Source organism: Aphelocoma coerulescens, chromosome 5, assembly GCF_041296385.1.
Source record: "Aphelocoma coerulescens isolate FSJ_1873_10779 chromosome 5, UR_Acoe_1.0, whole genome shotgun sequence".
Classification (NCBI taxonomy): Eukaryota; Metazoa; Chordata; class Aves; order Passeriformes; family Corvidae; genus Aphelocoma; species Aphelocoma coerulescens.
The window spans coordinates 34208990-34224986 of NC_091019.1; the positions used below are offsets into that span (position 1 = coordinate 34208990).

General features: G+C 46.6%; 2 protein-coding genes across 2 annotated transcripts in view; one reads left to right on the forward strand and one right to left on the reverse strand.

Moving 5' to 3' along the window:
• Positions 1 to 6463, reverse strand: part of VTI1B (vesicle transport through interaction with t-SNAREs 1B) — a 12579-nt gene extending 6116 nt beyond the window's left edge. The window contains exons 1-2 of the mRNA XM_069017648.1: positions 6320 to 6463; positions 1840 to 1898 (exon numbers count right to left, since the gene is read on the reverse strand). Coding sequence (XP_068873749.1) covers positions 1840 to 1898; positions 6320 to 6434 — 174 coding nt within the window. The 5' untranslated portion in view covers positions 6435 to 6463. The remainder of the gene's footprint in view (positions 1 to 1839; positions 1899 to 6319) is intronic.
• A 765-nt stretch (positions 6464 to 7228) lies between these two features.
• Positions 7229 to 15661, forward strand: LOC138111582 (retinol dehydrogenase 12-like). The gene is made up of 7 exons (XM_069017646.1): positions 7229 to 7360; positions 8070 to 8188; positions 8990 to 9145; positions 9366 to 9470; positions 9942 to 10151; positions 12021 to 12210; positions 14114 to 15661. Exons 1-7 carry the CDS (start codon positions 7281 to 7283, stop codon positions 14214 to 14216), a joined length of 963 nt encoding a protein of 320 aa, XP_068873747.1. The 5' UTR covers positions 7229 to 7280; the 3' UTR covers positions 14217 to 15661.
• The last annotated feature ends 336 nt before the right edge of the window (positions 15662 to 15997 follow it).

The window sequence follows — 15997 nt, forward strand, 5'->3', positions numbered from 1 at the left end:
GGGCAGGGCTGCTCTCGATGTGTTCATCCCCAGCCTGTGTTGGTATCAGGGGTTACCCTGAACCAGTCAAAGGACCTTGCACTTGGTCTTTTTAAACCTCATGAGATTCCCATGGCACACTTCTTGAGCTTGTCCAGGTCCCTCTGGATGGCCTCCCATCCTTCAGGTGTGGCAACTGCACCCTCAGCAGGGCGTTATCTGCAAACCTGCTGAGGGTGCACTCGATCCCACTATGTCATTAATGAAGATATTAAATAACCCTGGTCCCAGTATGGACCCCAAGGGACGCTGCTCGTCCCTGATGTCCGTCAGGACTCTGAGCTGTTGACCACCACCCCCTGGCTGTGACCATCCAACCAATTCCTTATCCACCTAACAGTCCACCCATCAAGGCCCTGTCTCTGCAGTTCAGAGAGAAGGATGCTGGGGAGGACCATGTCAAAGGCTGTACAGAAGTCCAGATAAATGATGCTTGTGCCCTTCCCTTGTGCACTGGAGTCACCCCATCACAGAAGGCCACTGGGTTGGTCAGGCAGGACTTGTCCTTGTTGAAGCTGTGCCGGCTTTCCCAAACCTTCCCTCCCTATCCTTCATGTGCCTTAGCTATCTTCCAGGAGGATCTGTTCCATGACCTTCCCAGGCACAGAGGTGAGGCTGACAGGTCAGTAATTCCCAGGGTCCTTCTTTCTACCTTTTTAAAGATGGATACAGTGTTTTCCCTTTTCCAGTCACCTGGGACTTCACCTGACTGTTACGACTTGTTCAAATGCCATGGACAGTGGCTTAGCAGCTACATCAGCCAGTTCCCTCAGGACTCTGGGATGCGTCTCATCAGGTCCCATAGACCTATGTATGTTCAGGTTTCTCATGTGGTCATGAACCTGGTCATCCTCTAAAGGAAGGAATTTGCTCCCACAGTCCTTGCATGGCAGTCCACTCACTCGAGAGATGTGGGAAGAGAGATTACCATGGAAGATTGAGGTAAACAAGTTGTTGAATACTTCAGCCTTCTCCTCATTCAGATCTGTTGCACAGGTAGGCACACCACTAAATCCACACTCTGAACATCCAGGCTTGGCAACTGGAGTTACAATTTGCAAACCCTGAGATTCTGAATGCATGAATCTTCACATCACCTTCTAGTGACAGTTTTAACAAATCCACAATGTGTAAAGCTGTATCCCAACATGAGCTCTCTCACAGTATGAGCTCATATTCCCATCCATAACCTAGAGATACCTGCCAATAAACCCCAGTAAAGTAGGGGAATAAAGCACTGTGTTCAGCTGTGACTAAAAAACAACCTAACAAATTGCACATTGAAATATGAAAAGAATGCTCAATCCATAATGTCTTGTTTTAAAAGACAAGTCACATGGCTTTTTTGGTACTGTTCCATATCACCTGCTGTCCAGGAAGCCTATACCACATTACAGAAAGATCAGACAGGCTAAGACCAACATGAAAAAAGACAGTAGGGCGATAAAAAACCTCCAAGCAGCAGATTCTCTACATGCCTGCCCTAAAACCTCTAACAATTTTAATTGCACCTCCACCACTCTACTTTTTTCAACAAAGGGAAGGCAATATCAAAACTAAGCACTCAAAACCCCCTCAAAACACACATAAGAGTATTTGTCTATATTTATGCATGTATATAAGTATACTCAACAGTCTTGACAAACACAGACACACCTATCAGCTTAGTTATCAAACAGTAACAAAATTAAACACCTGCCTGCCAGAATAGGATTCATAGAAAAGTAACATTTGTAAGTACTGTCCTTTTTAAGGCAGCAGTATTTCAACCATCAGAAAGGGCAGAAGCCTCACACTCACCGTCTCATTAGCTTCACGCTGCTTCTCATCAAATTCTCGAACCAGTTTTTTCTTCTCCTCTGGAAAAGTAAAAGCAGTATGTCAGATAATCTACAGAGAAATGACAACAGAACTCCAACTCAATCCATTAAAAACAAGGAAGCTGCCACAGACTGCTGGTTGCAGAACACCGTGTCAAAATTTATCTCCAATGGGAACAGCTTGTTCTTATGACAACTTTTCAGAAGGGAGTGGGGCAAGAGAGCAGAAACCATTCTTCCAAATGCTAAACACTACCTCTGGTAGACAAAAGAAGTAATTTTTCAATTATTTTTCTGACCTACTGTCCTTCAGTGTCCACTGACAGAATTGCATGGTGAAAAACATTTAGTGTGGAAGAACAGCAAAAAAGACACATTGGTAAACAGCTCATAAATATTTTTTTTTCCAAACATTTGGCAAGATTACTGAAATTGGAACTATAGTTTGGATTTGAACAGAACATCAGGTCCATTTACATTTTCAAGTGAGCCCTGAAGTTCCTGATAGACCTGGCAGTACGCATTCCTGTGGTCATAGAGTACTTAAGTACATGGGATAAGCATTATCCAGAGTTCTCTGAGATAAAAGATGCCACCAAGGTATCACCTCAGGTTCAAAGACTAAAGCCCAAATGCTTCCCTCTTCTGGAACAACACGAGTTCTTTGAATCAGCCAACAACACCAGACACTTTAGTTGTTTGAGACAGTCATTTACTCAGATCTGTGTACCTATGGCTTTGGAGACCACAGAATGGGTTTCACTGCTGTTACTCTATTTTTAAATAAAACCTTAAGGCATTTATTTTTCATGTGTTAAAAACTATATCTCTCTAACATCCACCATTGATAGAAGTCTAAATCTGAAACTTTCCTTATCTCAACTCAGCAAAAAAAAAAGCACTGATGATGTACACTAGAAGACTGTTATGGAGTACTGCAAACAAAAACAAATTATATCAGAAATCTGATAAATATGCACCTAGCCTAATTCATCTCTCTCAAAAGAGTATAATTCAGTCTTTAATAAAATTCTGGGCAGCAGAAAATGTAGATTGTCATCTTGGTAAAACTCCTCCACTTTGATTAAAGACAAAATTACATACAACATTATAAAAATGTCATTACAGTAAAAAACTCACTTGATAATGCCTTTTGGTAAGCACAGTCCTCTGTAAAATAAGTAGCTTTTAACCACTGAGGTCTCAACAGAAAATAGGAAAAAATTTGAAGTGCTCAAAACCTTGGTATATAGCTCCTCTTACATACACAACATGCCTAAGATGTAGGCTTTCCTTCTCAGTTCAAATTCAGATTAAGCCCAGAAGTTGAACTGTAGAGAACTTAAGACAGAACTAAAACCCATCATCTAAGTAGTAGCTGTGGTCTCATGCAGCACATGGAATTATTACAGACTAAGCTACATCATGACTGTTAACATATTACACATCAGCTGGTACTAGGAAATGCAACTTCACATCCCAATTCATTCAGGAGGAAATGCTGACTTATGAGGTTCCTAAATACACTCTCCTCAACTTCCTCCATGATTTGCCACCATATACATTTGTGCTGATGCCATTGTTTGTGTTGCTGGGTTACAAGTGAAATCATGGACACAAACTGTGGAAAAACAGCCTCTGAAAGTCAGTAATTTGTTTCATACAGGTCATTTCACTAATCTGATTCAAGCAGTGCACTCTTAAACCCACTGCTGTCTCAAACTCATGGAAACCCATCACAGATCTGGAAAAGCAGCATTTCCCTGCTTTGTTTCCCCTGTGTGGACTAAGAAGATGCTGCACTTACAAGCATGCAGCAAAGAAATGCCAGCTTCCAAAAGGCATAGAATCATGGAAAGGTTTAGGTAAGCCAAGCAGCAGCAGCTTGAGACCTTTTTGTCTACAGGCCAACAAGAAATCCAGCAATATGGCTTGAAAATGTTCTACTGGTTCTGTCCAGTATCCAAAAATGCCAAAATACACTGAGCAGTTCAGCTGGCGTCGCTCTGCACTGAACGCGCCTCAAAGCACATGGACAGAACTTCCAAAATGCAGCAGAGGTGCCTGTGCCACGGCAGCACTACCCACATGCTCATCCACATCTAACTGACTTATTCCAATCAGTTAGAAAGAGATTCAGTTGAAAAGTACAGCTGAATTCATTTAGAGGAAAACATATGATTTGAAACTTATCCAGGCTGTTTCCCCTTCTTACAAATTTGGAAGGGGAAAAAAAAGAGTGTTTCTAGAGTTAGGGATCTGTCATCTTGTTTATATAGAGTGAAACAGCATTTCCAAACCTCTGCCCCTCAAAGATGTCCCAAGGACTACAGATTCTGTGTTGGTTTTGGAGCACATAAATCATCTTAGAAGAGTATTCCAAGGTATATTTTATCACCTCCTGAACATTTCAGGATCAGATTACTCAAAAAATAAAGATATACTCCCCTCCTCATAAGTACAAGAAGGAAATAAAGCACATTAAGAGAATGGAATGACTCTACCAGATAGACAAATTCCTAAATCTTAAACTCTTTTAGAAACACTTTCAAACAAATACTACCATGACTTTTGCAGCAAAAAAATCAAAGAACAGAACAGTTGTATTAAAATTTCTTAGCACCTCTGAAGTTCAGCTTGTAATTATTTGCAATCTGTTGAAAAAATCCCAAGTATTGCAAAAACGATCGCCTGTAAATACTCCCTTTAAGCCCATGGCTCAGAATTCATTACTCATGACTACCCCAGTTTCAAGGAGACATGACAGTTTTACTTCACCAAGAAGCTGATCATGCTCATTTCTATAGGAAAATAAGGATTTCTACCAGAAAGGATATTGCTTATTTTATGCTTTTTATCCTTGTTGACCACTAGTGGAATTAAGTCAGGTTTGCAAGTTGTCATTTGTGGGTTTCAACACCTTTCTTGTACCAAACTTGCTGGAAATGCACATGACAAGGACCGTGACCCTGAATTTAACTCATTATTAAACAGAAAGCCAGGTAAGAAATGGGACGTTAAGCTTTTCATACTCTGTGTTATCTAGCACAGACTGGTATATTCTGAACAAACTGTTTTTATGATTTTACACAAAATTGATCAATTGTGGGAGAATGACACTGTGGCAGAACATGGCTGACAGTCCTGGCCCATCACTGGGGTACAAAACCTGAGCTGAGCTACAGCAGCTCATGACAGTCGTGGATTACGTTTCTCATAGGAAACAACAATGACATTGGCAAAATTCTCCTTGTCAGATTGTTTCCCTTCCTGGTTCTCAGAACACTGCCAAGTATCAAGGACTGAATCAGAAGCACAAATCCTTATAGAGGAGTGTTCTGTCAGAGCATTTTACCCACTGGCGTGGTATAAAGAGTACCTGTAAAATCAGGTTGTGCTTCTAATACAACTTAGTGTGGCTAGCTAGATAGGTTTTCTCTATTTTGTGAGTACATAGTGCACAAAGCATGCTTTTAACCAGTCATTTAAAATGCAAACCTTCTCCAACAAACCCACAGATGCTTCTGGGCAGTTCAGACAATAAAAACTGCTTTCAATTCTGCCAGTGAGGTTTTAAATGTGAATCCAACATACACAAATTTTAAAAAAAGGCGGGGGGGGGAACCCCCAAAGCACAGCATGTGTTACAGAATCACAGAATCAGTTAGGCTGGAAAAGACCTCTGCAGTCATCGAGTCCAATCTATGACCTAACACCACCTTGTCAACTAGACCATGGCACCGAGTGCCACCTCCAGTCCTTCCTTAAACACCTCCATGGAGGCAGACTCCACCACCTCCCTGGGCAGCTCATTCCAACGTCAAATAACCCTTTCTGCGAAGAAATTCTTCCTAATGACCAACTTTAACCTCCCCTGGTGCAGCTGAAGACTGTGTCCTCTTGTCCTGTCACTGGCTGCTAGGGAGAAGAGGCCGACCCCAACCTGGCTGCAGCCTCCTTTCAGGTAGTTGTGAAAAGTGAGAAGGTCACCCCTGAGCCTCCTGTCCTCCAAGCTAAACTCCAGTTCAAATAGAAACAGCATGAAATAACACCCAAATAACAACTCCTTCCCAGAGACTGATGCTCTGAGCCGAGCACGGCAGTGCTTGCCGATGGAGTTGAAATTTGCCAGAGCAGAAGAGCTCCAGGGGAGTGAAGCTACACGCCTGCAAAGCCACCAGGACATAGCAGCAGCTGAAAATAGCACACGGCAAAGCCACCTTCCAGCAGATGCCTAGCGCAAGCGACGTCCCGAATCCCCACAACTGCAAAGCGCCCCACAAACAGGGTGTCCTGAGCGGACACTGCCCTCCCGGCTGCTCAAACACACGCCCGTCTAATGAGAAGCACCCGAACACTCCTGACACGGCCCCGCAGCCGGCGGGGTAGCTGCGGCCGGCGGGACCACGGCCCCGCCCATGCCCTCCCCCCGGCCCCAAGAGACGTCCGCCCCGCCTCACCGGCCGCGCTACCCCGCAGCCGCTCGGGGACGCCCCGCAGGTGTCCGTGCAGGCCGCGGAAGATCTCGTGCAGCCGCTCCAGGTGCTCCGAAGACGCGGACCCGCGGCCAGCCATGGCCCCACAACCTCCGCGCCCCCGGCCCCGCCCCGGCCCGGCCGGCGCTTCCGCCGCCGGGGCCGCCTCGCGCACTGCCTGCTGGGAGCTATAGTCCCGGGAAGGCGGCCGTGCCCGAACCGCGCGGGGGCTCTCGTCCGCCGCCGCCACGGAGCGCCCCCGACCGGCAGCGCCAGTGCGGCCCCGGGGCTCCCCGGGACCGGCGGGACCCGCCGCCGCAGCCGCCACCGCGCTGCTGCCAGGCCTCGGCGCCTGCCCACATTATTGCATGCGCCTTGCCAGGGTTAGTGACATGAACCTCGGCGTGGGGTTGTGAAAACGTGTTTCAAACGCCACTGCCGACAGCCGCCGCTGCGCTGTCTCTGCAGACGTTTCTCGGCTCCTTAACTGCGGAATGCGGTTTCAGGATGTTCCGAGGGACCGAGTTCGGAGCCGTGCTCTGCCCGGGGTAAAAAGCAGCGGGCTGCTGGCGTGAAGCCGGCCGGCCACTCGCTGCCCGTGGGTACTCCCGGCGCGGGTGGGGGGCACTCCCGCGGCAGGGAGCGGGGCTTGTTGGGTGTCCGGCGCCAGAGGACTCGGGGGCAGCTGGCACGACCAGCTCAGGAGATCGCCCCGGCCCGGGCGACGAAACGCCGCGTGCAGTGCACGGCACCGGACACCGCGCGCCGCAAGCGGCGTGGCCCGAAGCGGGGCTGGCCCGGGAGTGGAGGTGTGGCCCGTATGGTTGTGGGCGGGAGAGGCCGCGGGGCGGGGCGGGTACAGGGGGAGGCGGAGCCAAAAGGGCGGGGCGCGGCGGGGACCGCGGGGTGCTGTGCGCCGGTAGTGCGTGCGTAGCGGGCGGTAGCGATGCTCAACTGCTGGGAAGCCGCGCTCGGCGCCGCCGTTTCCGTCCCTGTCTTCCTTTTCGTGGCAGCGCCCTACATCAGGTGCGTCTTACCGAGCGCGGCCCCGGCCCTTCCCGTATGTTCGGCCCCGCGGAGCGGCGGCTGTTGAGGCGCGGAGTCAGTGCGTGTGTGTGTGTGTGTGTGTGTGTGTGTGTGTGTCTGTGTCTGTGTCTGTGTCTGTGTCTGTGTGTGTCTGTGGCGGGAGCGCAAACAGCGGGAATCCCGTTCTACAGCCCGCGCTGGGGTCAGGAGTCATTCAGGCTTTCCCAGCTGCAGCGCCCGGTAACACTGACGCGCTGCCGGGGCTCGCTCAGCGCTGGCACCTCCCGCCGCCTCTGACCGCCCGAGGCGCTCCCCGGGCTGTCCCGGCACCGGCGCGCTCGCGGAGGAGCGGCAGGGGGCGGGCCCCGCGTTCTCCTCAGGGCGCCGCGGCGCAGCCCATTGGCCGAAAGGCGCCGGAGCGCGCGGCCGCAGCCAATGGGAGCCGTGGCTCCACTTGACGCACGGGTAGGACGGGGCCCGGGGGCGCGGCCGCGGTCAGGAAAGCGCGGGGGATTCGGGGGTGCGTTCACGGCATCCCGGTCACGACATGGTCTGACCAGCCGCTTCATGTGAGGACGCCCGTAACTCCCTGGGGCCCAGGGCGCAGCGGTGAGCCCGAGTGTTGATGCGAACCCCCAGGTTCTGTGTGCTCAGCCCCGGCCCGAGCCCCCTAAGGAGGCAGAGGTGACTGGTACCTCCCCTCTTGCAGGAGGTATGTCGCTGGAGGACGGTGTAAGTCAACAGCAAGGCTGGAGGGGAAGGTGGTGATAATCACAGGAGCCAACACAGGCATCGGGAAGGAGACTGCCAGAGACCTCGCGCAAAGAGGCAAGTGCCGTCTTCGTCAGCAGCCTTGTGTGTGTGCCTGTGGCTGTGCCTTGTGCCAGTAGTCCCTTTTCTGGACCTAAGGAAGGAGTGTTGTATGCTTACACTGAAGTAAAGTGGATTCCAGAGTTACTGCAGATGAGCCCAAGTACTGTTCCTTCAGAGGCTGTAACCACTGAGGTGCAAGTTCCCAGTTCCTCAACTGTTTTCATTGCTTGGACTCCAGAAATGTGCCTTGGGGACATAAAATGCTTTGCACTGCAACTGATTCAAGAGGACTGGGGAAATTCCTGTATTCTGCTTGTATGAAGCTAGGAAATGCCATAGGTCCACCACTGTGTGCTTTAGTTATTCATGTTTCAAGCTAATTTGATGTCAACGTTATTTGGGCAACCAGTAAGAAGATTAAACTACCTGTTCACAATCCATTTAGAAATTACTCTGGCTGGAATCCATCACCTTTATGTGCTCCTGGCTTGACATTCCCATTACAGAGGCAGATATAACCCTATCATACCAGTGTTGTTGTATGCACTCCTGACCTAGGAGAACCTGGACAGAGGCACTTAAGATGTGTGTTTGCCTGGTCTGAAAGCATCTTTCAGCTGGATTGTCGCTCACAATGGAGTGGGAAAGGCTTTGTCCCTTCCAGCCACTCCCCTCACTGATGCTAGTTCCCTAAAGAAACAATATATTGTTTGTAATTGCTGTGCATGGCCAGCCTGCTTGTCGTAGCCTTGATCATCCAGTGTGCTCCAGTGATCTCAGTTTCTGTTCCTGTTGTTCCCCCCGCCCTCCTTGCAGGTGCAAGGGTAATTATTGCCTGCAGAGACATAGCAAAGGGAGAAGCTGCAGCCAGTGAAATCCGAGCTGAGACAGGGAACCAGCAAGTCATTGTGAAAAAACTGGACTTGGCTGATACGAAGTCCATCCGGGAGTTTGCTGAGAGATTTCTAGCAGGTACAGTCTCTAGATTCTCCTTTGTAGTGAGAATATTTTACCAAGGACTGCTGTCTGCTCTTCTAACAGCAGGGGCTGGTCAGAGGCCATGAGCTAGTTTGTGGTATCCATTTTATTAAGGTGATGTGGCTGCAAGTCAGATAGCAAGGGATGACTTGTGCTACCTTCTTGTCTGCATTCTCTGTTTCCTTGTTTTAAGGATGTCTGTTGTTTCTTGCAGAGGAGAAGGAACTCCATATTCTCATTAATAATGCTGGGGTAATGTTATGCCCTTACTCCAAGACTGCTGATGGCTTTGAGATGCATCTGGGAGTAAATCATCTTGGTAAGGCCAGTGGAATCATGTTTGCACTCAATATGGAATCATAGACTGGTAGAATGGTTTGCGTTAGAATTGCCCTTAAAGATCATCTTCTTCTAACATCAATATCTGTTGCAAAATGCCAAAGGGAAATCCTTCTTTCAGATTTTCTCTTCCTCATTCTGCCTTTTTCGGGAAGGATGGAGGGCCTGAGTCAGAGTTCTGGAGATGCAATGCAGTGTACTTGCTTATTGTGGATCCAGTTTAAGTATGTGTATATATTATGTGGGACATTTTGAAATGTAAGACAGCTCTAGCTTTTTGAAGATGAGGAGCAGAACTTGAAGGCCCCAAAAAAGTGTAGCTGTTAATTCAGGGGAAATTAACAAGAAATTTTCTTTTTCCTGGACTTCAAATGAGGGCAGCAGTAAGATACCACATAAAAGCAAGCAGGGGAACCCTTCCTAGAAGGATGACCTTTCATCTCCCCACTAGGTCATTTTCTCTTGACTTTCCTCTTGCTGGAGCGTCTGAAGCAGTCTGCCCCAGCCCGCATCGTGAATGTGTCCTCGCTGGCTCATCACGGAGGCCGAATCCGCTTCCATGACCTCCATGGAGAGAAGAGCTACAATTGTGGCCTCGCCTACTGTCACAGCAAACTGGCGAACGTGCTCTTCACCCGGGAGCTGGCCAGGCGGCTGCAAGGCAAGTTCCAGAGGCAAGCGGAGTGCTTGTCCGCTTGGCTTTTTGAGCACCATGGATGGGAGAGTGGATTGAAGAAAGGGCTGCAGATTGTCTATGCAGAAATTGAACAGTTTGAGGCAAATGTCACTGAGGACTCTTTGCAGGAAGAAGTTATCTGCAGTCTGCGGAACCAGGAGATGTACAGCACTGATTGTCTTTACAACAGTAGGGTAGAGGAGTTTAGTAGCTTGGCACAGTTGAATGTATCTCATTTTTCTTTGGTGCTTGTCAAAAACTAGCTGCATCCATGCAGACAGTTGTGGTATGTGGGTGGAAGCTGAAAACAGAGCTACAGCTGCAGTCTCCAATAGACAAGCTAATGCACACTCAGCTGCCTTAAAGGTTTGTGGCTCGTAAAACAAGCATACGACTAGACAGTACCTTGTAAGTCACAACATCTGTCACAGTCATGTCATTCTGTCCTTTTCACAAACTTAAGTAGTATTTATTTACTAAAACAAGTGTTTTAGTAAATAAATACTAAGCACTGTCTTCCCTAGGAAATTACTATTAGACTAAGTCAAAAGAAGCAGGTATTCTCAAAAGCCTGATGGAAACTGCTGCTGTTTAGTACTCAGGCCCTCTAGCACTTTGTTTTGCAGAAGGCACATAATGACTGCAGTGTTTGGAAGGGAGCAGGGGATGCTCCAGTGCCACGGATGAGTGGTTTAAACTGCTTCAAGAATCACCATCAAAGGTGTTAGCAAGTGTTTTTAATGTGATGTCATAAAAGCATAACTTAACAAAGTTCGATGGCAAGGTTCACTCTATTATGTGGAAGACACATACAAAGGAAAGCTGATTTAGAATCGAGTTAGAATGATTCACATAGGACTGGAAACACACTATGTATAAGGAAGACCCTCCTGTTGAATCAGGAGGCTCAGCATAGAGCTCCTTGCTTTTTAAACTCCTTAGGGAACCTAGGTGCAGCTAGGTCCAGTTTTAGTCTCAGACTTGGATGATTTATGTGCAATGGAATTATCTATACAAAATTTATAATAATTATTATTGAGTAGCTACATGGACTAGTAATGTTTCCTCAGGATTAATTCAGCAGTTACTTACCAAGGATTTGTTGCAAGCAAAGGGTCTCTCTGCCTTGGTTAAGGAAGGCTCTCTTAGTCTCAGGTAAGAAATCTCAAGCCTTGAGAGGCATCCCTGCTCAAGGGGATGGTTACCTGCTGTGCAGTCCAGTTGCAGTTTGAGCTGAGTTCCAGTTGGGCTTATCCAAAGGTCTGTTGGTAAAAGGTCTCTGCCTTGAGGAGTAACCTTGAGAGGTGAGCCAGCTCAAGGGAAGATTGTCACCATGCAGTCATATTGCCTAGCAGGGAGAGCTCAGAGAAGGCTCACTTAGGCTGTAATATTTATGGAATGGAGTGGTTGGCTTGTAGTCAAATTGCACACAATGGGAAAGGTACACATGAGACTCATTTCCTCCACAACCTTATTTGTTCCTGGATAAAAGAGTACTGGAAAAGCCACGTGCTACTTGTGTTCACTGCCTGATGGGTGTTTCAGGTTCATGTGCACTGATACTCACTGGCCTCTGTGGTTTCCTAGAGGAGTTTTGGCCCAGTTATGGCTCAGACCTTTACCTTCTTTGGAGCCTGTACCAAACTACTGCTGATTTGGCTAAGAGGTCAAGTGTATCCATCACATGCAGCATGCAGTAACTACAGAGGACTTCACTTGCTCTCTGTATCCAAGTCTGGACTCCTCCTTTAAGTTACAGAATATCTACAGGTAGAATTGAGGAGTATATTACCCTTTTTAAAAAGACACTTTGATTCATGCAGATTTGTCCTGGACTACTTTATTTTGCCATAGGCACTAAAGTCACAGCAAACGCTCTCCATCCTGGTTCTGTCTATTCTGAACTGGTCCGGCACTCATTTGTAATGACTTGGCTGTGGAAGATATTCTCCTTCTTCTTGAAGACACCTTGTGAAGGAGCTCAGACCAGTATCTACTGTGCAGTAGCCGAGGAGCTGGACTCTGTGACAGGACAGTATTTCAGGTGGGTGCAAGCTGATGAAGTGATATGCTGCGGAAGGCAACCTTGTTGGCTGGGGAATATGGGACTTACTGCCATTCTTCATTAAGAAGGGACCAGGTAAGAGGCTGTCTGGTAAGACTGCGGGTGACAAATACTAGAGACCCTTCCAGGTCTGTTGCAGTCGTGTTAGAAGAAACACTTTACCCGTGCAACACTTCATACAATAGCAGGTCCTTTAGTGCTAGAAATATTAGGGTACTCAAAGTGCAGGAATGGCTGTCACATGCTTGGAGCTCGCTGACCTGCCTAACACTTGGGAAAATCACTTTTCAGTAGAACTGTTCAGTTAATAAGATCACTTGAGTCAATCCTGGAAAGACCACTTCAATTCTCGTTGTAGTTTTACCCCACTGGAGCAGAAGGGTCCTGTGCTCTCAGGGAGCTGGGAGAGCTGATGGAGCTGCAGAGACAGGAGGTGAGGTTTTCAGATCTGGCATGTGACCAAATAACTATCCTCCAGTATGATAGACCTACCACCAGCTGGGAGGGACTCTTGCCGGGATGCCTGTCATGCTGTCATGGAAATGGTCTTGTGTAGCTCCCATTATAAAACCTTGATAATTTCTTGACTTTTTTGACTTACTCCATGGACCCTACGTAGTCCTGCCTTTTCCCATCACCAAAACCACAGCCCAGAGCAGTTCCAAGTCATCATCATTCTAGATTTGAAGACTGCCATTTGAACAGATTCACGCAGATATGTCTTGTCAGCTTCCTATTGCGTGTAGAGCATTTTAACAATACCTTTTTTTTGGGAATGAATATGAAAATATGTCTTTTTTTTTTTTTTCCCCCTCACATGGATGCTGTTGGAGTCTTTGTGTCTTTGCAGAGCTTTCTTCTTGTGATTTGTGACCAGCTTAGTCTCTGTAATGACATTGCCTGATCTTCATTTGGGAGTTTGTACCATCTTAATCAGACTTGAATATATAAATAGACATCTAAGTCTTCCTTGGATGACTGTCTGTCTCAGGATAAAAACGTAGTATTAATGTGCTGGAGTACAGAAAACTGGTGGAATTTAAACTCATTTTAAAAAAGGGACTTTTGGACATGGTGGGAAACAAGAAGCTTCAACACTAATTCACAGTTTACATTGGACTAGCCTAGAATCCTCACTTTCCAGGCCACAGACTATAAAGCCCAAGTGTAGACATTAAGAAAATAATTTTTATGCCACAGTGAGACAAGTGGGAGTCTACCAGTCATTTTAGGAATATCAAAGACTCCATCTAAAAACACTGAGCTGAATGGAAGCCTTACAATATGCCATTTCCTCTGTGCTCTTAAACTCCCAAGTCACTGCAGCATCTAGCATTACAGTTGAGAACACGGGACCTCTTTTCCAGACAGAGTTCTTTCTGATTGCAGGAGCTGAGAAGAAAGGAGCCACAGTTCAGAGGATAATGGAAAAGGGCGTAACCATACATGATTATTACAGTGTTATTCTTGGGCATAGAGTGGGATAAATAGTTTAGAATGAAGGGCTGTTTGAGTGACTTTCTTGTAGTGTTTGTTAGAAAATGTGCCTCTGAAGAAGCTTGGTTAGAATTTATATCCCTTTTTAGTGGTATTAATGAGAGGTTTCTTTAGGAGTTGAGACAGCTGATAGAGCTAGATTTGCTTGCCAGTTCTTGGTGCCATTGGGAGAGATTCTTCCCCAGCTAGTTGGAAAGAAGTCTTTTTTATGGTGGCTTAGCACCAACCCTTGCTCATTTGCTGGATAGCCTCCCACCATTCTTCAACTGGTCTTGAATTAAGCTGATAGCGAGCAACTCCCTGATCTTAACACAGACATTTCAGTGTGCTTAATGTAGATGGAGATCTTTGAATTGAAAGAATAAAAAGAATGTTTCTCTTACAGTGATTGCCAGCCAGCATACGTATCTCCACGTGGTCGGGATGATGAGACGGCAAAGAAGCTCTGGAGCGTGAGCTGTGAGCTCCTTGGCATCCAGTGGGACTGAGCAGCACCAAGAGTGTACCTGGCTGGGCTTCTCCGGGGAACAGCACTGCTGAGGGACCTCAAGAGTAGAATGCTGATACTTCAGCTGCCCTAAGGATGGCTCTGTGGGCACAACCTAATTTGAATTTCTGGAATATTACACTTAAGGATTGAGATTTGTAAGCAATCAGTTCCTCTTCCTAGCTGGAGAATTAGAGCACTGATGCAGGGAGCAACCTGCTTGGTATCTCACACAGCAGTTCAAGGCTATGGTTCTCTGGCTTTAGAATAGAAAAGGAAGTTGCAGTCTTAGGTTTAGATTATGAAGTAACAAGGAATTACTTTAAATAAAGTTTGGTGGGTTTCTTTCCTAACAGCCATAGTAAAAACGTGAGACTCTAAAATTACAATCTATGAGGTTACTTTCAGTTCCTGCCATTTGAACTGGCAGAGTGAAAATACTTTAGGATATTAGATTTTCTGGCAAGTAATGCAATACAAATGCTCTCAAGCACACAGAAACAGGTCCTGGCCTTTTTGTGCCAAGCATTAGGTGAAGTTTCTACGTGGAATCACTTTCTCTGCATGCTCTGTAAGAAGCTGGACCCTAGCCACTGAGGTATCTTGGACCTAAATGCCCACTGCTTGCAGTAAGTTAACTGAGGGTTGGCAAATCTTCTGAGAACCCAAGTTTTGGTGCAGGTGACTAGGAGGTTAAAAACTGCAGGAGTGCTGCAATTGTGCACAGGCAAGTTATTAAAAAAATCAACATCTCTCCTGTGAAGCATTGAACAAAGATGGTGTAAAAGTTGTCACAGTAAACTCCCCAGCTGCACTTTAAATTACTTTAGAACCTAGAAAATAGAGCAGAATGAGTAAAGAACATCTCAGCCATGTTAAAAAATATTAAACAACTTCAGCTGAGACTTTAGCTTTAAATGACCCCAAACTCCCTAGAGCTAAATAGCTGAAACAGGAGGCAGGATTATCTTGGTGTTATGGTCAAGCTGGCTTCAGGACAGGAAGGTGAGAGGCTTGCACAGAAATCCTTGGATTTGTCTGCCCACCAGTTACAGGTTACCAAGGCTGCCAGCCTGCCTGTGCAGGACCACACAACCTGCACTTCCACAAAGCAGCTAGCTCAGGCCACATAGCAGTGGGACTGCTCTCTTGGAACTCCAGTGCTACTTGAGTGCAAATTGCTAGAGTGTGATCCATAATCAGAGATTATTTCTGAAAGAGTTAAGCAGTCAGAAACCAAGTGCCACAGGTCATAGGATTATCTTCTGCTTCTGAAAAAAAGCCTGGAAGTTTATGGACTTGAATATGAGCCTGTCACTGTGACCAACTGCCAGTTTTGGAAAACAAATGCTGATTTTAATTCTTCCTGTCTGGATGCTGTCTATACAGATCAGTCCTGTGCTACCTCTGAGCAATACTAAATAAAGCCATTTTCCTTTTACAACAGGAGACTGTATCTTCTTTCAGAAATGTTGAATCAGTTTATTTAGTGTTGCTGTTATCTGCACCTGCCTCACTAATGTAGAGAACTCCATCTGGGTGGGACATTCTAAAAAGTCCCTTTGTGTTTCTCCCTGTCACGCTACCTTTTTTTTTCCCCTCCCTCTTCATGCTTTCCTATTATGAAGCAAAATCCACAACTATAATGTAGCAGTTGAATGGTACCTAGCACTGGAGGCTTGTCTTGCTTTCTCTGTGTCATTCTCTGATCTTGCAAGTGGCTTCAGGAGCAAGAGAAACCATTTTTTAAGAAAGCAGAAAAGTCTCTCTGGTGTGAAATAT